This window comes from Bacillus rossius, chromosome 8 (genome assembly GCF_032445375.1).
Source record: "Bacillus rossius redtenbacheri isolate Brsri chromosome 8, Brsri_v3, whole genome shotgun sequence".
In the NCBI taxonomy this organism is placed as follows: Eukaryota; Metazoa; Arthropoda; class Insecta; order Phasmatodea; family Bacillidae; genus Bacillus; species Bacillus rossius.
In genome coordinates, this window is record NC_086336.1 from 14803504 (window position 1) to 14830044 (window position 26541).

At 36.4% G+C, this 26541-nt stretch overlaps 1 protein-coding gene across 1 annotated transcript in view; it reads left to right on the forward strand.

Moving 5' to 3' along the window:
* The window catches only part of LOC134535534 (chondroitin sulfate N-acetylgalactosaminyltransferase 1), a 795440-nt gene that overhangs the window by 568746 nt on the left and 200153 nt on the right, over nucleotides 1-26541 (forward strand). The window contains exon 3 of the mRNA XM_063374680.1: nucleotides 24775-24957. Coding sequence (XP_063230750.1) covers nucleotides 24775-24957 — 183 coding nt within the window. The remainder of the gene's footprint in view (nucleotides 1-24774; nucleotides 24958-26541) is intronic.

A 26541-nucleotide genomic window follows, 5' to 3' on the forward strand; every position in this document is an offset into this window, starting at 1 on the left:
ATTCTCAAGTCACTCAATGTCTGTAAAGTTCAGCAGTTCGCACTCCTTACTGGAGCTAGGCTCAACAGTGGTTCGCTCCTTACCTCGCGCCTGTTCACACACACACAGTCTCGCGCCACTCAGTCGCCACACTCTCTCGATCTAGTCGAACTTCGCGTCGCGCCACTCTAGAGAGGGTCTCTCACTCTCTTCGGTTGTTGATGTCCACCGCACGTTCGTAAATACACGCACGCTTTATTTTTAATTGTAAAGTTACTGAAATGAGCTTTTTATTTTGGTTTACCAATGATAGTTTAATTGGTTTATTGGTGATCCAATTTTTTTTTTGAGTTTTTGTTTTATAAATGTGTTTATTACATGGGCCCCATTCTTTACCGTTCGCGTACAATGATTTCAACAAAAAAGATTAAATTTAAACTAAACAGATGTTTCTCAAACGGGTACATTATATTTAACCTGTAAACATTGATGCTGTCGTAAATGTAATGTGAGTGTAATAGCAAATATATATGTGTATAAATATTTGTTTCTGTCTGTTTTGCGGTCAAATACCGCATGTTCACGATAAGGCTATCTTTTTCTGTCGTATCTCGTTCTTCGCGTCGCGTCCGGCAAAAGATCTCAGGATGCGTCGAAAGCCGAAACAGGAACCTCCTAAAAGCTACCGCTGAAGGAAATTCTATTAATAATCACGAAGCTTTCACGCCACCCACGATGATGGGAAAAAAAGGCTCCCCCCCCCCCCCCCTTCAACGAGCCACTGTGCATTGTCCTCAGGGGAAGCCTACAGTTCATAGGGATGAGTGCCACACCCGAACAGTGTTTAATTTTTCCGAAGTTCGCCGATCACACGTGAAAAACAGGATTAGTACATTTTACGGTTATAAGAGTATTTTAAATAACGCTAACCTAACCTAACCTTACCTAACCTTTTTATTTCAATAACGATTAACCTACACTCCTGGAAAAAATAAAGAACTATTAATTACTACACTGGCTGAACCTAACCTGACACAACCTTTCACTTCGGTAAACATTGGAACTGTTCGGGTTTGGGGTTGTGGCTTTCATACCTGTGAACTGTCGGCTATCCTATCATCAATGACGAAAACGTTTTGCCAAGACAACTCAGGGCAGAGAGCTTGAGTCAGGCAGCTTTACTGAGGGAAAGATGGCGACTTTGGTATAAGATTCGGTAACACTTCCTATACAGCCGTTCATGCATTGAGATTACATTTCAAAAAAAAAAAATAAAAAAATTGCCACCATAAAATAGTTTGGTCAATGCAGACTCACAAAATATTTTGTCAGTACAGACTTACCAAATATTTTTGTTAAGACCTACAGACTCACCAAATATTTTGTCATTATAGACTCAACAAATATATTTGCCAGTACAGACTCATCAAATATTTTGTCAATACAGACTCACCAAAAATTGTTTTAGTATAAGACTCACGAAACATGTTGTAGCGACAAACATATAGTTACATAATTTAAAAATAACAATTGATTAGTGACTACAGTTTGTTGTCAATAAATCTGGATTCCTATAAACTAAAAAATATATATGTATAAGTACTTATACTTTTCTTGGTAAGGTCAATATACTGGTAAAAGATTTTTTGGCTGGTATAAAATCCTCTTTCGTCCAAAGATTTATCACTATGTTTATGATTTTTAAGGTGTTTTGGCGTGGACTGATTTAAACATGGCTGTGAATATATATTAATCCAAGCATTTGTAAGATTATAATTATAATTGGTCGATGGCATGGATGGCAAGGTAACCAGTTTTTTTTAACTGCGATTACCAATGTCACATCTGAGTATACATTGCGTATATTGGTTTGTTACCGAGCAAACGATTCGCGATTAAGGGCCATGAAGTACTCACAACTTCTGGCGAAAATACGAATTTTATTGAGGCAAACATACTTAGCAATATTCGTTCACGCCTTGTGGGTAGGCAGTCTTAAACTTTATTTTTTAGGACAAACATAAGTAATTGACATAAAATGTTTAGAACAAATTTATGTATAATGGCTGTATCTTTAGCTGCCGGATACTCGCGAAAAAGATGCTGGAACCGTGTATAATTTGGTCGCACGAATTATGTAACCAAACTAAGATAGTGTCATAGTTTTCCACAGATCCTCACCCGGATCTTTATGTGATGACAAATGAATAAGTTGAATGGCGTTATTTTAAATTTATAAAAGGTAGTTAGCAAAAATATATCTAACCAGTGGGTCTTTTTAAAATTATTTTCTTTAAAATTCGATAATTTAACGATGAAATAAGTAAACACATTTAGAAACTTGTAGAAGCTATTCTTTATTCCTAAGCAGATTTATTTTTTGTTACACACTTAAGCATTGTCTGTGTTTCGTGATTGGTTGAGTTTATTTATGATTCATGTCCACGAATCACATCAATTTAAAGCGGAAGCAAACGTGTTCTGAATGAGCTGGTCAAATAAAACTATGATTTCTTTTTTCTGTCGTGCACCAATTATAAATAAACCGTTGACGCGGGAATGCCATGTCGCAGTCTAACGAAGCGTTCATATTTTTTCTCTAAAGATACCCTTCCCTTATATGCCCCGTCACGCAAGAAAATGGTAAAAAAAATTGCAAAAAAAAAAAATAGGTAAAAAATGGTAAAAAAATAATTGGTTTATTCAGAGCAGATGGTAAGGTAACTCTACAATTACAACCTCACTCGGATAAATGTAGCTAGCAATTATTGATAATTAGTATCCTTATTTTCTTACCCATTGTGTGCATTGCAATGTTGAACAATTCCTCGTACATATCTGCGATATTTTAATAGCTTTGCGATGTTAGAAATTATATTGTGGAGATGCACTAAAAAAAAAAATTAACCAAAACAAAAAATACTGTTACGAATGGAAAAAACAGGTACGAAAGGCAAACTCAGTCCATTAATTGCAGCTTAATTTATTTTATGATAGTAGATGGAAATAGGGAAAGCTGGTGCAATGTCATTCTTATGAAACTATGGCTTTATGGCTTTATGGCTTGTTGGCTTGCCAATCGTAAGGTTTCGACTATGTTCGGGCGTTTCCGCCGATCGTGGTTTATGGTCAGGACTTCGGCGGATATGTTGAATTACGCCACATCCGCCATCTTAGGTTTCCGCTATTTTGAAAATCTTAACTTTTTTTTGCTTTAAATTCGGAAAAAATTCGAAAATTCTCTTATTAAATTAATATATGAATCGATTTATTTCTGTCTTTGGTTCAATCCTTGACTGTTGTAAAAAATTTAATTTCAGGTAAAAACAAATATATTTAATCAGTAAAATATGGCAAAAAATCCTAAAAACTGCTACTAATTCCTCATCCACCAGCCGTACCTAAGCTACCGATGCCATCTTGGAACTTTGTAGTTATTAACCCAGAAATTCTGGAAAAAATCCAAAAATTATAAAAAAATTCGTTTGTTAAAATAATAATTGATTTTATTGATATCCGTCCATGTTACGATCCTTACTTGATGTAAAAAAAAAAGATAATTTAATCAAAATTGCTAAGAAGATAAAGTCACAGGTTCGAGAAATAACACAAACAAATTTTAAAATTATAATTTACTATGTAAGTTTTACAAGAACAAACAAAAGCAATTTACTAGCGTTTCTCGATTTCTGCAATCTTCTTAAAAGGCAAGGCGATAAGCCAGGCACATCCAATCAGTGGGCAGGCACATCCAGTCTTTGCCCAGCCACACAGTAGGTTCCAACTGTATATTGGCAATCGTATCCTTCCGATTGGATCGTATCCTACTGAGTTAAATTTCGTGTAAATGTACGCCACTTTCGTTTAATGTACGTAGTCAAGTCAGTAGTATCGTATCCTACTGTTGATATCGTATCCCTCTGATGAAATATCCCTCTGATGAAATCGTTTCCCTGTGATGTGATCTGATATTACCATGTTTAATTTTCGTCCATATTATCGTCGTTTTCGTCGAATGTGCTTCTTTTATGACGAATGTGCATCGACAAATCTGTAGTCAAGAAGTAGTCGACCTCTTATTTCGGAGATGCATGGTTCATAAGAATATCATTGGACTTGACCTATTTAAAATGTTCGCCGAGTATCGATGAAATATACCACTTGTTTCGGAGACGATTGGCTTACACGTCTGACATTGTAAATGCATTGTTTGAAAGGTAATAAAGTATCGAAATATTATACCTCGTGGCTACTGACTGTATGTGCCTGACCACCAAAGACATCATCTGTCCAACCTATGCCTGGCCACAGGCTGGAGGTGTCCAGCCAACAACTACTGGATGTGCCTGGCCACTGAATAGACACTCCGGGCCACCAACAGATCTTGTTATCCTGAATACAGACTGGAAGTACCTAACCACAACTGGACGTGTCTAACAAAAAAAACTGAATGTGCCTTATCACTAAATACGTGCCTGACCGTCGAATACGTCCTTGGCCTCCAAATGGATTCGACTGGCCACCTACCAGACGTACATTCCTGGCCACCAACTTGATGTGTCCAACCAAAAACTGGTCGTGTCTAGCTATTAACTGGACATTCCGGCCACAAACTGAATGTACCTGGCCGTCGATTGCATGCCTGGCTACTGAAAAGATACGGTTGGCCACAAACTGTGCGCGCCTTTCCACCTGACCACCGAATTATGTGTCCGACCACCAACTGGATGCGTCTTACCAACTACTGGACTTGCGTTCCTGGCCACTCAACAGAACTGTGCCTGGCCACAGATTGGGTGTACCTTGCCACCAACATGATGTGTTATCCAACAACTGGTCGGTCCAGGTTGCTGACTTAACACGCCTAGCTAATTAACTGGACATGTGGGCCACAAACTGAATAAGTATACTATTTACTTTCCTCGCTTGATCTCGGCTCTTGACAGTGGCTCTCTATACCGTTAACCTCTTACCGTATACATTTTTTACACTAGCATACTTGCACAATAGCATGATTTAGTGCTCGCATACTTGCATTTATTATTATTAATCTGCGACCTTAGCAAAAGAGAATTGTGTTTCCTATTCCTATTAATATTGTTACGACCTATGTGGGGATAACTTGGTTCGTAAGAGCAAGTCAAATAAAGTTTGATTACAGTTTTATAAATTACTAATATTTAAATTACTAATAAATAATTGTAGTTAAAAATGTCCGATCACAAATCACTGGCAATAAAAAATGTTTATTCGCAAGTCACTCCATGTCTGTAACGTTCCACAGTTCGCACTCCTCACTGGAGCTGGGCTCAGTGGTTCGCCCCTTACCTCACACCTGTCCACACACACACAAGTCTCGCGCCACTCGGTCGCACTCTCTCGATACCGTCGCTTCTCGTCGCGCCACTCTCGAGGGGGTCTCTCACCCTCTTCGACTATGCCGCACTTCCCTTCACTCGCGGAGCTCTCCGAACTCTCGGAACTCCCGTGGAGGCCGGCGTCGCTGCTTAAGTACCTGCGATGCCCTTATCGAACCTACTAGAGCGGTTGTGACGAGTCGCGTCATCCCGGGCCGACCCAACGCTCGAAACATCGAGAATGGCGACCTTTATTCACCTCACTCCACGCGGCGGCCTCTGTAAGCCCGGGATTGCCATGCCGCTAAACATGATAATAGCCCGAGGCGTGACGTGCGAAGTAATAAAAAGGGGGGAGGGGGTATCGAAGACCCTTGTAATCCGGCCAGGCATGCGTGGCTTGCCTTATGTCAATGGACGGCGCGTGACGTCAGTGGCCGTGCAATGCCGCCAGCCCGTTCCGGTCTTGTCTCTCACGTTCCTAACAATATAATAAGCAAGAAGTTTTTTGTTTTGCATGTTTGTTCCGGTTTCGTTGGAAAACTACTTTATGGATATTGATGATTGTTTTTAATAGTAAGGTTTTGGTTAACGTAATCACTACGCTTTATATAGTAATAATTCCACCCCTAAGGGGGTTAAAAAGTGGTACATGTGGTTTTTCAAATAATTTGTTATATTTTCGAAGCTAACCAAGACATTGAATAGTTATATTGGCCTGTAATGATAAACATTTAATTTGGTATCACTTCTATGAATAGGATTACCTTAGCTCTATTTTCCATTTAGACGAAAAAATTGAGATATTATTCTTGTATTATACTATTGTTTCAACAGAGGTTCTTTTCAAAATGAAATTTGGTATTCCATCAGGACATGTAGAAAGATTTTAAGGCTTTAATGCGCCAAATCACAAGGCTTTCAGCAATGGTAAAAACATATATATGTAGTATCGAAGCACATATTTGGGATTGGTACTTGCAGAACACATAAACAATTGAAATATATTCAACAAAAACATTCCATAGCAAAGTAGTATTGCTTGATATACCACCATTCACTTTTATCGACTGTTGTTTATAACAACCGTCTTTCTTTAATTTGACATAACTCCAATTTTTTTTTAATATGCTTGATATTATTTACTGTTCGGATACTGTGAGTTTTGTCGCGTAAAATTACTAACAATTATTGAACTTTTACACTTTTAATGGTTTGTTTTTTTATCAAAAATGTATGAACAAATACTAACAGCGTGTGGTGACTCAAATTCGTTACAGTGAGCTGAAGCTGTCGGTTTATTCAGTTGGTTAGGAAAACTCGAATTTACGGCTGTCAAGACGCGTGTGTGTGTGTGTGTGTGTTTCTGGTAAGTACTCAAACGAGCCAGAAAGAGAGCAAAGATTATCCTCGTGACGTCCGAGACTTTACTCCCCCCACCCCTCTTTTTTTCTTCCGCGTCACAGCCCACCAACCCACGGCTCAGATGTGGTTGTCTATCTCGCGGAAGGAACGTCCTCTGGCGTCGGGTACCGTCAATGTGCGAGCGTTCTTTTCATTTCGGAAAGCGGCCCCGCGGAAGCTTCCTTTCCGCTCCGGCAGATGTCGCGGTGACAGGTGCTGGCTGCCTTTGCCCCGTGCCGGCTCTCGTATAGGCTCGGCCAGCCTCGGGCAGCTTCGCCCGTCAGCGTCGCTCAGGCCGCGAGCGACAACGCACAGACAAAGATAAATCTTCTCAATGTTTTGAAACGAAAGTTTATGAAATCACAATTATTTTCTGTGTCTGTGTCCGCGGGTAAACACGACAGTGATTTAATCATAAATTTGTATTATTCCTTCTTCCCCCTTTTCCAACCCTATATCCCCCGACCGCCCATCAGCCCTACGGCGGTGTTTTAGTTTGTTTTGTTTTCATAGTTTTCTTTTAAAAATATATTAATGGAAAAATAGAAGTTTAATTTTATTATTTAGTAACTTAATGTGCAGGTCAGCACCTATTATTACATTGCATGATTTCGTATTAGGAAAAAAAATCGAGAAGATTTTATTGCCACGTATAATAACGTGATTCTACCGGAAATTTTTAACGTAAGCATTTATTAAACTGACGTGCGTGTAATTTATCAGGAATGATTATCAAAATATTCTAAAAATTAATTAGTCAAACCAAGGTCGAAATTTAAGTAACGGGTTGGATAATAATGTCGCTTGAAAGAGAACATTTTTCACATTTTCTGGAGGAGGACCTCTATACAAGTAAATAGCCGTGGGACTCACAAAGTTTAGGGCCACTACTGGCTCTGGCAACCATCAGCTTAACCCCCTATCATTTGTTTATTTTGGTTTTTTGAAGTGAAACTTCTTTGCTGAGGGTGTAACTATTTTCGTGCTTTACGAAAATTCCGATCGCATGAAGGGAAGTAGCTAGGTATGCGGTGGGGGAACCGGGAGAGGAAGGGAATAGTTAGGTACGTGGTGGAGGAACCGATTAAGGAGATAGCAGGGTAAGGTATAAGTGACGCAGCATACTTACGCTCTCGTGCTCTCGCGCACTTGCGCACTTAGATGTGCGCGGTTGTTTCTTGGGGGTGGACGTCGCGCTATCCCCACTCCGGGGCCGTTGGTGCGGGCGGTGATCGCTGGAGCAGCCTTGAGCGGGCTCCACGTGGCGGCGTGCGGCTCAGGTTGAACCCCGCCATGCTGCAGGGATAGGCGGGTCGCGGCGGTAGGGACCCGCCTGCGCCTGAAGCCACCACAACTTGGGCAGAAGGCAACACAACGGGGTTTGAGCTTATTGTTGTGCACCGCGCCACGGGCCATATTCGAAAGAAAATATTGTTTTTTCATGTATGTATTATTAATTTAAGTACTTGTGTAAATCAGTATTGTTAAACAGGGAGTAAGTGAGTATTGTTTGAGCTATGTAACTAAATATTTCTTCTGGTATAATGCTTTTCACGCTTTAGTTTTAGATGGGTAATTATTTGTTACGAATTATTATTTGATCAACTACATCACACACAGGTATTATAGTTACGAGCCCACGTGTGTGTAAATATGTCATGTTCAACATAGAGCAGTGAATATTTCTCGAACGGAGTGTAGCTGTGGGTGACTGTGGCTAAACAAAGTAGCATTGAGCTAGGTCCTATTCAAAAGCCATGTTGTCACTTTTACATGCCAGATACCTATTTCAGACTACACACATCCATTAAGACAATTAGTTAAGCTGCATAAACTACCTAATTATCGGTAAGCTTAAAGTTTAAGAATCATTTAAAGTTTGTTTTAAATGGAGGAGATATAATTTTAGTACTTTTTATTTTATTTTGAAGAAGGTACTATTTATTTTTTTGTGTGGAAAAGTGTTATTTAGTTTGAGATCATACCCGCATCCTTACTATTCTCAATTATTTTCTCTTGTTCTATTAAAACATACTAATAATTTATCTCTATCTATAACTAATAAGCAAAAAGTTTCACTTCTGTCGTGGTGGACTCCACGAACATAATTTTTTGATTACGAGAAATTAATGCTTATGTGGTTGGTAGTATGTTATTATAAAGGAAGGGATAACTATCTGAAACATTTTTTTCTTATCCTATAAAAAAGTGTTTCCTAACAACTTACGCGTGACGTTCATCACGTAAAACGGGCGTAGTAATAAAACATTATCAACACTAAAGCGAACTTGACTTAATACTAATACCATGCGTGTATAAAAGCTTATCACAATGTAAGATTGTAGTTGGATTGAATTACGCGTAGCTGTACATTTATGTGCTGAGCTTGTTGTGAAATGCTAACGTTTTATTGTTTTAAGTCCTGAACTAGTTCCAAACATATGCTATGTGTATAATGGTATCGATTGACTTTCACTTTTTTCCGATGGCTTTGTACGATGCATCATGATTTAATTAATCTATTAAATAAATTAATTTATATCATATAACTTTGCTCAACAAAGCATTGAGGTGAGTGTATATATATATATATATATATATATATATATATATATATATATATATATATATATATATATATGCCTATGCAGGATGATCAGACATTGAGAGACATAAATTAAATGTATGGCAGGATATGCTAAAACCTGCAATTTTCGCAATGTCCGGAAACGTAGCACTGCGACTAAATTATAATTCCGCACACATCAAGGCACTGCTCCACTGGCTGAGAGAACACGGAGTGACGTTCAAACACTCCGTGGGAAGCAGGCAACGAGCTGGGCTCAGATGTTTAGAGTTAGTAATACGCACGAAGCTGGTTTCAAATGCAAGCGAAACTGCACATTCACGTAATTCAAAAAATAAAATTGCATTAATAGGAAAAATAATATACTTGAATTGACTAAAAAATGGCTTTATTTGTGTCAAAATAATAAAACCTGTCATTCCATAAATTTTTCAAAAACTCATCTTTCTCTTTTTAAATTTTTAGTTATATTCACGTTTATGAATCTCTCATTATTTGAAATTTGAACGCATTTCCATATTTGTTTTCAGTTTTTTTGGTTATAAGTAGGTTTATTTAGCTGCTTATTGTACGTTATTCGTATTAATGTTGTTACAAAAAAATATTTTGGATCCAAGACACCCACACGATAAAATGAAAACTCAAATTATACATTCTTTTGATTTCCTGGAAAGATTCTCTGCCTAATGCTGTTATTTTAACGAATTCTTTTTTATCTCTTTTTTTTAACGAAGACCTCTCCAATTACTTCCAAGTTGCGAGTTTGTGTCCTGAGTTAAATTTCTCCCTGAATGTGCGTTTTTCATCCATGCTCTTTTTTCTTTATTATTCTTACATCTTGAATCTCAATGTGGGATCCGGTTTTTTTTCACAAGCCAGGCCATTTGTCAATTCTGATCAAAGCACGCGTCCTAGCCGGGAAAACTTTAGTTCCTTTACTTCTGTTGCTTTTTATTTTATGTGTGCTTGTTTACATGCTGTTCTGCTTTGAAATAATATCTTTTTTTTCTGGAATACCTATAATTGATTTCGAGGAAATCTAGGTTAACTTATAGAATATCGTTATATGCACCCGTGCGTCGACAAACGTATATAGTCACGTTCTAAACTCAGTTGTATGTGACATGTACTAATTAATTTAAATTACCTGTACCAGGTAATCAAAATTACCTGTATTTTTGACTATCCATAAAGCCAATAAACATTTACTTTTCTAACGTCATCTCATCACAGGCCTACAGACTGAGTCTGCATTCGACCAACAATTTTCGGCTGCAGATTCATCGCAAAAACATAAGTTAAAAACGTATGTACGATTTATGGTATAAATATTGCTTCCCAAGGCTATTACACAGTTAGAGTTTACAAAACTTGTTTGTTGCAACAATAGAGGTTTTTAACAATAAATACTTTGAGTCTGGATAAAGTTTAATTGATCTGTTCTTCAACGAACGCAAAACATGTCGTTTTGAAATGATTTCGTTTAGTAATCAGAGGTAGATACATTTGACAAAAATTTATTGAATAAAGGGTTAGTTATTCGTGGTGTTACCCCCAGTAGAAATTTGATACGTACACGTTAGGCAACAAATTTGCATCCGTGGTCACTCACTCTAAACGCAATTATGTACGTAATAAGAAATCGAAGAGTGAACACTAGTCGATATAGCAAATAAGTAAATGTAGCTCAACGTATTTTCACGATGTACATTCGTAGTACGACGTATCATATATTCGCATTCAGCTATGTTATTCAAGTTGAAGCGTTATTTTCCGGCTTAGACGATCCTTTCCTGTCGCTTCACAGCCGAGATTATGTTGATACGTTCGTTGGAATTTCGTGCTGTGTACTTCATCGATCGATCGACATCTCGAGGTCTTATGCCCGTGAAACGTGCTGATTTAAAATCATGGGCTTGGTTTTTTTTCTGAACTGAGAATAGTAGAGTTTTGTGGCGAATTCCTTCTTTGTCAATTCGTGAGCCTGGAGCCATCAAACTCAAACGTACTCTTTTTCGTTCCTCTCTTTCTTATTTTCGTTTTTTTTTATCCAACCACCCTCGTCAAAATTATGCCTGACATTTTTTATTTATATATATATAATGACAGGCGATAAATTGCTCTTATGTTTGAACCCTGAATCTGATTTTAAATCTAGAACTTTGCCCAGTATGTATTACACAAAGTTGTTCATGACACGACACACTCGTTAGATATAAATTTCGATATTCGCTTGTTTATGGCTGCAGGCTGTAAAACTTAACTTAAATTATTTTTAGTTTAGCGTAAACGCTGTGTTGAAGCGGCAAAAGAAATAAAAAGAGCTTTTGAAATAAAAGCGCGTCGTAAATTGCGTACCTGATGTTGAAAAGTTACTCGAAAGCCGTTTGAATGCTTTTTTGTTTTTAAGACCTTAAGTTTCGCGCGGTGAAGGTTATATATACCCTCTTGGTAACGTAATCCCCAGAAAATATTTATTTTTTATATCGGTATTTGCTTACAGACGCAATAAAATCCCTTTAGTTAAGGAATTCCTGTCCTTAGGTGATCACGCGGGTGGTTTCAAACAATTTCAATCATGAAAACTGGTTTTACGCTAAATTGTTTTGGCTCATCATCATAATTCCTCAGTTATACAGCTGATTAAGTCAAAAACACATTTTTTGATGCAAAAGTTGACTTTAGAGTTTTCACGAACGCGTTTAGAGCAATCTAAAAAGGAAATAAAATTTCGATACAGGGAGTGTGATCGTAATTTATTGTGATTCTGTGCATCCCTCCTCCAGAGCACAATCAAGCTCTGTCACTCTAAGTGATTGGTACACTTATTGCGACTAATCCAATACCTCCCGCACTAGAATCACCGACGGCATACTGATTATCTCAGTGACGTAAATGCACATTTAAGGCCCCAATTTCCACAGCATGTGGGTGGGGTTAATGAATGCATCGTCATGTCGTTATTTTTGTTTAAGGGCGAAAAATACTAACTTTTGAATACAAAAATATTAGAGCTGATGTCATATATTCTTACAAATTTCTCTACAAAATATACCGTACATTTTTTTTTAATTGAGGCAAGAATTCATTATTATTCATGACTAACTGCATCGTGGTTACTCACAAGAAGCACAGAACACGCTTTCACAGGAATTGTCTGATAAACTACATTAGCTATCGAGTTTGAGCCGCAACGCAGTGGTAGTGCGTCCTGACGTTTCGCTCTACGTCGCAGCAAGCATCTTCAGGGTTTAGAATAACCTGAGAGCTGAGAGGTGAAAGGGATGCATATAGACTTGCCAGAGGTCGTCTTCAGCTAGCGTCCTCCCATTGGCTCCTGTGCGAGTGCGAGCCAATCAGATGAGGGCTCGCCTACCATTTGCTTCGGTATCAGCATATATATATATATATATATATATATATATATGTGTGTGGGCATTGCATACAGTTTTATATTCAACTGTCTCATTTTCGCAGTATTTTGTGACAAAATTCTGGAACTAGCAAAAAAATGCAGAGTGACGTACGAGGCAGAGCTATGTTACATTTTCATGCCACAAGATTGTGTAAGAAGAAAGAAGTACAAGATGGCAGTGGTCAAGATTGCTGTGCTGGGCTCCGAATATTTTCGACACAGAATCAGTACTAATAAAGTCTCATTCATTTCGGTAGTTCTTTGACGTCCTAGCACGCACATCTGTATAGTATTTCCAAGAATAATATCTTATCATTATTCTTGGATTGAGATTTCAACTGTCGTGAACAATGACATTCCTGCGTAGTGCATTTGCACTTATCTGAGTTTATTAAGTTTCACCTACATAATAAATCAATTTCAGCGTGTTACTGTGATAATAGGAAATGATAAATCTTCACATGTGCATGTTATTAAGTTGACAGCAAACTCAGAAGACGAATTCCGTGTATTTATGTATTTTAAAAAATTTAAAGTTTTTTTTAATCCGTCCATTTTAATCGATTACGCTTCGTTTCAAACAAATTTAAAAAATATTGAGTTCAATAATTACGTTTCGATGTTTTTGTGGTTTTCATATCACTTAAATTAAATATAGGTACTAGGGCGCACGTTAAAATTAGAATTCAACACGAACGAACTTAACATCTTTTTTGACAATGCTCTGCACCAAAATCAATAAATTGGAATTGTTGATTGTTAAAATTAGGAAAATATTAATTTTCTTTTGGAGATTGGAAATGCTGCTCTCCTTCCTCGGCGCTGTTACCTATCACTGAGCAGCCTTGGGGAAGCCGTGCGAAGTGCCATCGATAAACACCACCTTTCTGGACTTTTAGGGCGTCGGGTTGGCCCATGATGACGTAACTCGTCACAGCCACTCTCGTCGGTTCGAGAAGGGTGCCCCAGGTACTTAAGCAGCGACGCCGGCCTCCACGAGTGTCCCGCGCGATGAAGTCCGCGACAGTTCCGCGATTCCTGTTATGGAATCCGCGAGTTCCGAGTGATTTCCGAGAGTTCCGCGAGTGAAGGGAAGTGCGACATCGGTGAAGAGAGTGAGATACCCCTTTCAAAAGCGGCCGGACGTGGAGTGACGGGATCGAGAGACAGTGCTACTGAGTGGCGCGATACTGTGTGTGTGGTCAGGCGCGTGGTAAGGGGCGATCCACTGTTGAGCCTAGCTCCAGTGGGGAGTGCGAACTGCGGAACTTGAAAAACATTGAGTCACTTGAGAATATACATTTTTAAGTGCCAGTGATTTAAATCGAACATCTTTAAGTAAAATTATTAACTAGTACTGTTAATATTAGTAATTAATGAAACTGTAATTGGAAAACCTAATTGGACTATCCCTTACAAAACCAGTTCTCCCCTCATAGCTCGTAACATTTGAATGATTTCATACTATAAATTAATTATTCTTACTGATTAATAGTGAATTGGTAATTATTTGTGACTAAGTATTTAAACATTTATAACGTCGTAAAAGTTCTTAAAAATATAAATTACACTTATTGAAGTGATTAAACGATTTATAAATAATAAACTCTACTTTAAGTATTGACTATTTTTCTCACTGGCAAAAATAATACAAATAATTGTAGCAACATAATTTGATAGTATGCCTCATAAGTTAGGAGCTACTATATAAAATTAGAAAGATAGTGTAAGTGTTCTGCAATCGTCTGACATTGCCAGTTGGAAGGAAACTGCACAGAGCAATGGAAATTACTTCTGCTGTTTCATTGAGCGGTCGTGTTGGGGGAATATCCGGCTGAATTTCAAACTGGATGCTCGGAAAACCGAAGTCGCTGAGACACTGTGCTCATCTGGCGAGGACGGTTGCGGCATGAAACCATGAAGGCTATTACTAATGCTGTACCTCTAATGTTGGTACCCGCTACAGTCTGTACCTAGCTACATGGTAAACGTAAATTATTTACTTTTTAGAATAAAAATTCAGTGAATTTAGAAAATATTTCTCTAGTATATACAAAATAGAGACTTTTTTTAATGTACATAATTCTGGTAAAAAAGTCAAAAAAATTTATTTTTGCAAATATAGACATAGAACCACAGAAACTTTTAAACATTCAAGCCATATCAGTAGAGATGGTGGTAGTAGTAAACGCATGGAACAGCACCAGCAGAAAGCAAGAGGAGAGAAGCCACACAGGTTCTAAATCCGAATGGCCAAAAAACAGCCAATGTGGTGAGGCTGTACATTATTCGCCGATGCAGAAGGTTTATTTTAAATCGTTAAAATTGTCATCCTCTGATTGGCTGACATCTTATGATACCTTTCGTGAGATTAGTTACCTTCAGCGAGTATATTTTATATTATTACCACATCTCAGCTATTAGTTGAAGATGCGTGCCGCTATGCCTCGCGAAACTTCTGTAAACTCGAATGCCGAGATTTAGTTTGTCAAACAATTTCCGCGAAAGCCTGTACATCTACTTTAGTTACGGATGTTTATTTTCAGTGTTTAAACCATATGGAAATTAATTTGTTAAATATTTAAGTAGGACGTTGGTAACATGAACGCATATATCCCAACTCTTTCCCCCCCGCGTTCCTGAAGAGACATCTCAGGGGCGTATTGGCTCGTCGCCCGGCCAACAGCTGCCCGCGGGGCCTAACAAGCACGGTCACATAAAACACGCCGCATCGCCCTGCCCTGAAAGGTCATATCTCGTGCCTCGCACTCGTCTGCGGCACTCCGCCGCGCGATTCTGTCCCAAAACAAGTCTGCCGGCTCTACCTGCGAGATGTGCGCGCACTCAATTACCGTATGCAGATTCCACGCGCCTCTTCCCTGCGCTCGGGAATGAATGGGACAGCCACATTTAGGGCAGGGAAAAAAAGGAGGGGGGATAAAGGAACAACTTGTTTTCGGAAATAAATTTTTTGGAGTGGCTGTCGCTCGTAAAAAAATTTATTATTTGATGTAAAAACCTTTTTTATGCGTTCAGTGCTAACCGAGTTCAGTGAAATATCGCGATGTTTGAATTTTTAAAAAAAAAAATATTTTGTTTAGGGGAGGTTGAAAGTGACGTTGTGGCCAAAGGGAAACTAAGTAAAAATTTAATTTAAATCTAAGGAAAGGTATGGTATCTACATAAGTTGTATGTTATCAAGATGTGTTATTTAAAAATAATCACATACGGAAATTCCTATTTTTCCACTAAAAAATAAGTATAAAAATATAAATGAACGAACTTTTTTATTAAAACACAAACATGCATTTAAATACGTAACGTTCAATATTGATTATTTATTGACTTGTTTCATTATTATAATTGTGAAATTCTTACATATGAATAGATTTCTTAGTTGTTATGCACAATATTTGTCGAAAAGGTGTCAAGAAGTAATCATTACGTATATTTTAAGGTAATTATCAAACAAAAACCAGAAGAGTAATTTAAAAATTTAATTAAAATATCCATTAATATATTGAATAGAACAGGCGAAATGCTACCACAGAAATGTATATGTTTTAGATAACTTGAAAACTAGTTCATTTGCTTATCGGTTAAATCTGTATAAGATTTTTCAATTAAGAATTTATTTCACGACCGCCACTTATTACTTAAGAAAAAATCGGATTTAGAAGTTTTAATAAATTTTCTTTCGTTTTACCCATTAAACGCCCATGTTGACTGTTGAATAGTCTATGTTTATATTTAATACATATATTTGAAGATGGTTTTGTCAAAAACTAAGCAAACCTCTTGAGGTGGGATATGGGCCTCTAAAACGCGTGGGGTGCTTGATATCAGCTGTCTAAAATTTGCTGTCGCTAACGACAATTCGTTACGATATTCATTATGAAAATTAAAGAATAAAGCAATTCACGATTTTTTTTTCATTAAAATTGTTTTGTGTGATACTTAATTCTTATTTTAAACTTATTAAAAAAATACGTTATACAGGATTGTAATTCAGTCAATAGCTGTTGAAAAAATTATTTAAATTTAGTTGTTTTTTTTTTACTTTTTATTTCATACACCAATAAAAGCGTGGGTGTTTTTATTTTTTTTTAAATATAATATTATTCATGTAAACATAGCTACAGTCACACACTACAAATATTAAATCTATTTTATGCTGCTTGGGCACGATTTTAAATTTAATCTTGAGATTTCAAGCATGTCGTATAGCACAGTAAGTTAGTAGTATACAACGTAACAAGGTTGTTTATGTGTACGAAACTCGCTTTTACCATTAATTATAAATACTTGTAGTAGCTGAGTATTTATATTCAACTAGCTGATGCACCCGTGCTTCGCTACGGCAGTCCACAGACAGAGCACCCTCGCACTGCTCATTATACATGCGCCCCTCCTCATAAGTACGCCACTGCCGCGCCTTGGTCTAAAAAAACAATATTACTGAATATAATTTTGAAAATAAACTCTTGAAACAAAAAAAAATCGGTATAACTAAGACAACCACGAGAAATAAAAACTAAAGACACTATCTCAGATTCAACAATTTTCTAAGGGCCCTGAAATTCACTTTTATTTTTGCCAATACTGTGTCGATATGATTGCAAAGATAATTACGAAAAGAATGTAATAAGATCTGAAAGTGAATAAAGAACTATAGCCAAGATAAACGGGAATAAATACAAGCCAAGCACGCCGTATTTTTAAGGGCCATTTCTTATTTATTTAATCAGACCGTATAGATACGATAGCGATGATTATAATTACGAAAGACTGGATTAATATTTCGGTCGACGAATGGTCAAAAGTGAATTGTAAACAGTATTTTTGTGCGCACTTTTATTTTTTGGGTTAATGTTTGTAGGTATTTGGAGAAGAATATAACCAAGTCCTGGGTTCTGTGAGGGGAGATAACTCCAGGACATAGCAAAATGTGTCCATTTTTTCACTTATCCTTACTAATATTATAAATGCGAAAGTAACTCTGTCTGTCTGTTTTTTACCTTTTCCCGATTGAACGGCTGAACGGGTCGTAATGAAATTTGGCAAGGAGATATATTATATCCTGGGGATGGACATAGACTATATTTTGTCTAAAAAAATAAATTTTAAACGGGTTAAAAAAATATATCTTAATTTTATGTAATGTGTGTCATAGATATACAAACTGTTAGTGTCATTCCTCTATGTCTGCTGAGCAATAGCTTTCAAGCCATTACGTTACGTTTTGCTATTGTAAGGAACTAAGTAGAGAGTAAGAAAAAAATAAAGATCTTGACAGTTTGTAGTGTCGCCATATTTGTTTCAATTTTCAATACCGTTTTGTATATTACAATTTAAATTGCAGAAAAAAATAATGTTTCATAGACACATAAATAGTTAGTGTGTGTCATTTCTCTATGTCCACGAGGTCTCGCCGCGTCAATTTTCTCCTTGGGGCGAGCCCGTCCGCTTACTTAAATAAACAGCTTTTATCGTTGAATGATTTCATATTTCATGAAAATCTGCTCTCATAAAAAGTTAGTTTTATAGACATTCAATAGGTGTCTCGCTCTCCCTGAAGATCAATCTATGAATCGTTACAAATTTATTTCCTTTATTTTTTTAGTTTGATTTGATACAATATGATTTCACTAAAATTCAATTTCTACCCATTCCTATTTTCATTTCCACATTACGAAGTTTCACTTCTTCCACGCGGAGGGACTCCACGCAATATTTTTGCATGCAATTAAAAACTATTTTTTAATGATGCCAAAAGTATAACTTCTCATGCGCGTACCTAAGTACACGCACCCATTTTTTATATTTAATTTCTTCTATACATATTTTGTCTCCCTACCTAGGAAACTCATAATTCTTTTAAATTTCACGTGTATGTTTTCAATGTCATTCGAGTTGTACAATTTTTTTTTGCCAAATTGGTCATTATTTATACTTTGTTTCATTTTGGAAACATATATATTTTAGGTATTATGACAAATAAAAAAAATTAGTTTCACTAACATTCTTAGGTTTTTATTGCGTGGATAGTTTCAAGTTTAATATTATGTAGGTACATAAATTCTTAAACTTATAAATTTCTTCGAAATTTATTCATTCTATTTTTCATTATTGTTATTTTTTTACATTACCTGCTTATTTGCAAGGAGTTTGGTTTAGTGTTTATAATTTATCTGCTGAGCGTCAAGAGTCTTAGGGCTGCTGAGACCGAAGACCAGAAATATTTATCAATTATGTAATATATTGTTGAAAAATTTGATTTTTACTATTTCAGGAAAGTTGATTTTTTTTATTAATTAGAATAGTTACGTGTAATTGCCATCTTCCTTTATTTCATATTAAACATTATGTTTGGTTGAGTGTGAGATAATTTTATTCATGTATGTTTTAATTTCATATTATTTGTTATATATATATTCTTACCTACCTACTTCTATTAAATTTCAGGCGGATGTTAACATTGTCATTCCAGTTGTATAAATTTTTGTCAAATTAGTTGTTATTTATACTTTTTGTTTCATTTTGGACTATGTTTTTTTTTATACTTAATTCAAAGATTTGTGATGTGTACAGGGAGTGATATCTCTATTAATTTCTATACTCCTTTGGATAAGCAGAATATTGCCACCACAGTTTTTTATATAAACAAATCCTACAAATGTTTTAAACATTATGACAAATAAAAAATAGTTTCACAAACATCCTTAGTTTTTTTTGGTGTGTATAGTTTGAAGTTTAATATTATGTATGTACGTAAATTCTTAAACATAGAGTTATTTATTAATTTATTTAGATAATTATTCATAGGTAGGTAATAAGCTTTCTATTTATCAATATTGTTATTATGGTAGATAGGAGTACAGTAAATGCCTACATTATTATATTCCTTTATATCTTCTTCGAGATGGAGTGTTCCAAACCATTCGAGGTCCTGAACATCCACTTTCCGCAAAAGTGAAAGCCCCAAAATTTCGAAATTTAAGAATATATATAATTGTATGTTGGCATGTATGACGTCGATAAACTCTTACACCGTTTGACCGATCGCCATGAAAGTTGGCACATCGAAGTGTTTTTATCATGGAGAAGATTTTTATACTAACCATTTTTTTTGTAACTCGCCGCTAGATGGCGCTGTAGCGCATCAACTTCTAAACCTTTCAACCGATCGCCATGGGTAAACAGAAAACCATAGGTCACAGATACACAAACAGTAATTATGTGTCATTTCTTAATGTCCACCACACTGGACATATCGCTATCCATTTTGCTGTAACTCGCGGACAATATATCACCCGGTGTTCAGCCCGGGCAAAGCCGGGTACTGCAGCTAGTATCTCTATAATGGTTGGGGCTAGCGACAATGAGTTCTTATATACAAAATAAAAGCTGATAAAACTTGAAATAAAAGTGCTTATACTAATTGTTTTCATTTCCTTAACCGTTTTCTAGTTATGAACCGTTAAAAAAAGTGATGTTTTTAAAAAATTATTTTTACACCAAGTTTTTTGACATATAATTTTTCGTACTTTCCTAACCGTTAAGCTTATAACAAAGAGCTCAGAAAATAGTTGTACAGAATAAAATCATTTCAAACTGTTATACAAAAAAAAAAGTAAAATTCGTCTATTATATACAATGTTAACCTGTTTTAATCATTCATAAAAATTAAAATTATGTGCAAAAATAAACTGCAGGTATTTTTTCCGGGTATTCAATTGTTAATTCATAGTAAAATTTAATTATTACATTTGCTTACATATATGTAGTTTATAATTAATTTTTTATTGCTGATATTGATCAGATAACAGACTTAAAAAATAATTACTTGCATATGATTTAAATTTCATAGTTTTACGAACTGAAAAGCAGAGCTGCGACGCGTGCTACTTCCCTAAGCGGCCCTCCAGCGGTTGTCTGGCCCGGGGCGTATCACACGGCCACTGACGTCATGAGCGCGTTAGCGCGGATCGACCTCACCACCCCTCGCCCCTTCCTCCGCGTTATTATCCATCGCTGAGCAGCCTTGGGAATTTCGCGAGCCAACGCGCGGAGTGGCATTAATAAACACCGCCTTTCTGGATGTTTCGGGGGTAGTGTCAGCCCTGAGATGATTAGGCTCGCCACAGCCGCTCTCGTTGGTTCGATAAGGACGTCACAAGTACATAAGCAGTGATGCCGAGTTCCGCGACCGTTCCCAGCGATTTCCGAGAGTTCGGAGAGTTCCGCGAGTGAAAGAAAATGTGACATCGGCGAAGAGGGTGAAAGACCCCTCAAGAGTGGTGCGACGCGGAGCCACAGAATTGTAGGAGTGCATCTGAGTGACGCGAGACCGTGTGTGGACAGGCGCGAAGTAAGGGGTGAACAACTGTTGAGCCTAGCTTCAATGAAGAGTGCGAACTGTGGAACTTGACAGATATTGCTTGACTTGCGAATAAACATTTTGAAGTGCCAGTGATTGGTGATATGGTACTTTTAAGTACAATTATTTATTAGTAATATAACTATTAGTAATTAATAAAAATTTAATAAAACTTAATTTGTCTATTCCTTAAAAATTCGGTTATCCTTATATAGGTCGTAACAATATGTATTACAAGTTTTTTACTGGCTTATATTATAAATAGTTCTATTAGTGTTAAGAATAATAGGGAGAGGGTAAATGTTTAATAAAAATAGCACAATTTTAAAATGTTTTATTGTTCTAAATAAAATATGGTAAGAGTTGTAAATTCAAAGTATTTCTATAAATGGTAAATTAAAAGTGAAAAATAATATACACATTAATTTTCCTTGACCTCATTAACCCTCAACCTCAATGAATGGAACACCGTTCATACAGTTGTCATGGCAGTTGTATAATACAGAGGAGCAGTTAATGCCAGTCTTCAAACAACAGCTTTTGTTGCATTTGTAGAACATACGGTTTTAAACAGCTTCTAGGACTTTTAAGTTCTATGGTATGCAGGAGTTAAACTAATGTCTTCAATTTGGTAGTTGTTTGAGTTATCACCTCCAAAATACTGGGCGAAGCATGTTACTTAATATAGGTCTGAACTTGGAGGTAATCGCAAAAGCTATGGTACTTCACTGTTCCTTCGTATGACTGAAGAGCTAAGATAACTAGTTTCATGGTGGTTACAGACTTTACAAAGGCGTGGTCCCGAAAAGAGTAGAGTAGTATACGTTGGCGATGCGCAGTGCCACTTGAGGAAACACAGCCAGCTTATTCAATGTCGCCTGTAGGTGATTTGGAACTAGTGAATAACCTCAGCAGGATTACGAATGTCAGCGCTCTTTTGATATAGTTGTACAAAACTGACCGTTCCCATTCCTGCGAAAGCATGCAGGAAGAGAATGTGCCGGAGACCAAGTTTTTGCAGCTCCTTTTATGAGTTTTTGCTTGCCTTTGTTTTCCCGCGTCCAGACTTGAAGATGATGATTTTTTTGAGTTTCTGGTGTTAAAGCCATTGGTAGGTATTTTATGAGATAAACATTTTCCCCAATCACCGCAACTGTTAATGACGTTAGAGATATTTCAATAGCTTTAGAAATTATCAGCTTGTCCTCTATGTCATTCGTACGTAATGAACCTGACAGTATTTCAGTGAGTTGTGATTTGTTGTGTTGTTGCAGAGGAAATGACCTTACTTGACGGTTATTGCGGTGACTTCATTGATGATTATGTCAGCCGATTTTACTCCATACCTTAACCTGTGTTCGGTTGTTTTAGTTGTTGTGACAGAGGATTAGCCATCGAACACAACTGCACAACTACTTTTTCCTTGACATTGTCTGAAGATGTATTTAATACAAGCTTCAAATATGGTTGAAATTGTTGAACCCCTTGACCAAATAATTATATAACGTAAGAAACGTCCATCAATCATAATATCGAAATCTTGAAGTCTGGTGTATGAGATAGGTGTAAGTATGTCATGAAGAACAGCTTTCTTGGTTTTCCTCATTTCTACTTTCTCAAACAGGGCTATGTGTAAATGGGGCCAACTCGTACTGTAAATATTTATTCGGGTCTTTGTCAATTTGTTTGCTGATAGAGATCTTTTGGAAAATTATCAAAAGATCAATGGCAACTTGGTCAACTTGTATTTTTATTGAAGTCAAGCTGGAAATAGGAGGCGGGTGGTCTTTACGTGTCAAATTATCTCTGAAAATTTGACACCCAGGATCTTCTCTATTACTGCCTTGCCCACTACAACAGCTTTGTAGCATGTGACGTCAAAATACCAAACAATTCCATTTTTATTGAAGTGATGTATTCAGTTACAGGACATAGGTCATTGTTTTCAAACCATTTTAAGATTTTTTAATGTCTGCCGTTATGCGGACAGTTCCAATTTCTTCATGTTGTTCACTTGTGGCAAAAAGAACACCACTCTTCCGCCACGATGACATCTGGTCGCTACTTAATCAACAATTGTTGTGACAGCTATGGATGTCGACCAATGGCAACATCACGGTATCTCTTAAAATTGGCATACACTTATCTTCGCACTCCGAGCAATTAGAAAATTAAAAAAAATATTATGAGTGTTCAATAAGATCACAATTGACTAGTAAAAAAACGAAAAAAAAGTAGGATATGTTTTGCTAATAAATATAATTGATAATGTTGGATCAATTTTAGTTCGTTGTCTTATTTTTTAATATAAGTTTATTTTCTAAAACTTCATTGCTATTAGTTTTACAGTTTAGAAAATACAAATATATGTGCAAAAACGCGGTGTAAAAATATTTTTAAAAAAAAACTTTTCAATGGCTTATAAATAGCATACGGTTAGAAATATGAAAATAATGAATAGTAACGCGTTTATTCCTAATTTTACCAGGTTTAATTTTTGTATATAAAGATATTTTCCCAAGTACCAATCAGTATATAGATATAAGTAAAAAACTGAGTCTAGCTGGTGAGAGAACAAAAATAGTTTACTAAGACGTATTTGCTGTTATTAACGGAAAGGGCGGTTTACAACTTAATAAAATATTTTCTGCAAGTATTTTGAACTGCTCACCGCCTCGTAAAGTTAAACAGACAATCTATATCACTCATGGTTTCCTCGGGTCCGAGTTAAAGTGAGGGTCGTTCACAATTAGTGGATCGAATATTGCATACGACTGGTAAATCAGTGTAATCCATTGGAACTATGTGCCTGAAGTAACCACTACGTAATCAGGTGGACTTTACTCTCAGTCAAATAATTAGATTTACAATAAAATGTACACAGTTTGTAACTGCCAGTTGTTATTTCATGTGGACCTAAGACATCATGTTAACATTGAGATCATTAAAAACGATTAAACTTAACTACAAAGAACAGAAAAATCCAGGAAGGTATTGGTCAAGGGGTGTTGTAATAAACCATTACAGCCTGGCGTAATTTCAAGCGGATCTTTGGAAAAATAGAATATGATAATAATCCCGGGGTTGAAATCCTGTTACTCTCACTGTTTTTTTTTCATTAAAATGTTGGGCTCGTTTGTTTTTTACTACAGTTTATTTGACTTTGAATTTAATTGTGACCCATTTAGTCGACACTACCTCGCACCCATGTCTTTCACGGGACTCGAACCCAGAGCCCGTCGCACCGGAAACCAGTGGGCATCCAACTGCGTCACGGAGGTGCACTGTTAAAATTTTTCACTCTCAAATTACGAAGAACACTGGCTGCAAATTATCCAGGGATCTTTGTAAATTTACAGACAACGAGATAACATTCTTTGAACATGAATCCAGAAGCTCATTCATGGCAATGTTTACACACCTTTCAATAAACTTGTTAAGAACACTCTTCTTTCGTCCACTTGATAGTTTATCTTTATCTAGAACGAAACATGCAACCCGGAAATCAATATACGCCGTGGTTTTCAAGAAGATCCAATTATTTTAAATAACGAAGAACTCTTCGTTTATTCTTCGTTGAAAAGTCCGTAGATTGACTTGTAATTTCTGACGGTGTTTTGCTGATGTTGCATGCCGCGTGCCCGTGTTGCAGGGCCGTCAGTGGGCGGGCAGCAGCAGCTGCAGCAGCAGCAGCAGCAGCAGCAGCCACAGCAGCAGCAGTCGGTGGGCTCGTACGTGCAGCTGCTGCAGCAGAGGGAGGAGGAGAACAAGGCCGAGGTGGAGAGGCTCACCGCCGAGATAAAGGCTCTCAAGCTGCAGCTGCTCAAAGCAACGGGTGAGCTCTTGCACTCATACAGAAAACACACACACATATATTAATGATTCCTCAAATCCCAGTTTTATCGAATCCGATTCTCGAATTAGATTCCTCACGTGTACCTAGAACGTATCTCTCGACTCCGAATCTATGTTTCAAGGTAAAAAAAATTAAATAATGTATAAGAAATTAATTTAAAAAACAGTTATCAAACATTTAATCTTTTAAATATCTTCCTTACAAACTAAGTTTCCAGACTCAATATATATTGTAATTTTATTTATATAATCACATGTTAAAAGAACACTGTCTTCGGGAATTGAGTTGCTTGGCTTCTGGGTCGTAGCCGAGTTGAAGGCGAAGATATCACCGACGCTTCGGTCGACTTTTCCAGTCGCCATCTGTTAACTGTAGGCAACTGCTTCCTGTCTTTGTAAACAAACATGGTGTGATGCTTTCCAAGTGACAATTGGGAAATGTGTACCTCTGATGATACTTTTCAGAACTGTCAAATTTGAGACAAGTTACATGACATAGACTCTAACAAGAAGTTTCATACACCTAACTGACCCAATTACCATTCTTAGCAAAGAATTCCATACAATTTATTTTTTTTGTAATTGGAACAGATATATTCAAGTAAAATTACATATATTTATAAATTTGTGCATTTACGTGAAAAAAACTATATCACTACAAATTAGTGTTGCCAGTAATACTGGGTTCAGTTTCTTACCTGGTCATTTATGCTTTGTGTTGTCCCATTACCTCCAATAGTTAAAATTATTTGCATACCTTTCCCTGATTAGCTTTCCACTATTAAACGCGTACATTAATAAGCATAATAAAACAAATTAAAGTCAAATTGTTGAATATCCGATTATATTTACCATGATTTAATAAAAAAATATTTTTCAATTGAAAATCAATTAAAATATTAGAAGTAGTATAAAAAGAAGTATAGTGCAATGCATTTATTATGAGACTTCGATTTAGGTAATGGCATGGTGGTGGACTGCCAATAATTTATTTAATTATTTATTTATTGCTTTATTTTTATTGACGAAGTTAAGGCGTACCACCATTTAACCACATAGGCTACATCTTTACTAACTAGGTACGTGCAATATGAACGTTATAAATATTATAGCCTAGACATACCAAACATTTTCACATATACATTTAAATAAAAACTGAATTAGCATATCAGTAAAAATATATAAATAAAAAAAGTATCATATAAGATATACATGAGCTACCTAAAGTATAATATATTAAATTTATATTATAAAAAGGCCTTTTTAATATATCTAATTCGAAATTTATAAAGATTTAAAGATATTTAATCACCTAAATATTTATGTAAGAAAATAACGAAGACACAAACAATTTAAATATAAATATACCAGTACATTTTTTACAATAAATCATACATATACACTTACATTCAAACATATTCAATCACACATATCTGATACCACAGCTAAACCTGATTATCGGAGCTAAGCAAGTACCTGAATAATGTTTTCGTAAACACAAAAGGGGAATTTTTAAGTCTGATTAACTCGGGTAGTTCATTCCAGGCACGAGCAGTAGTCACAG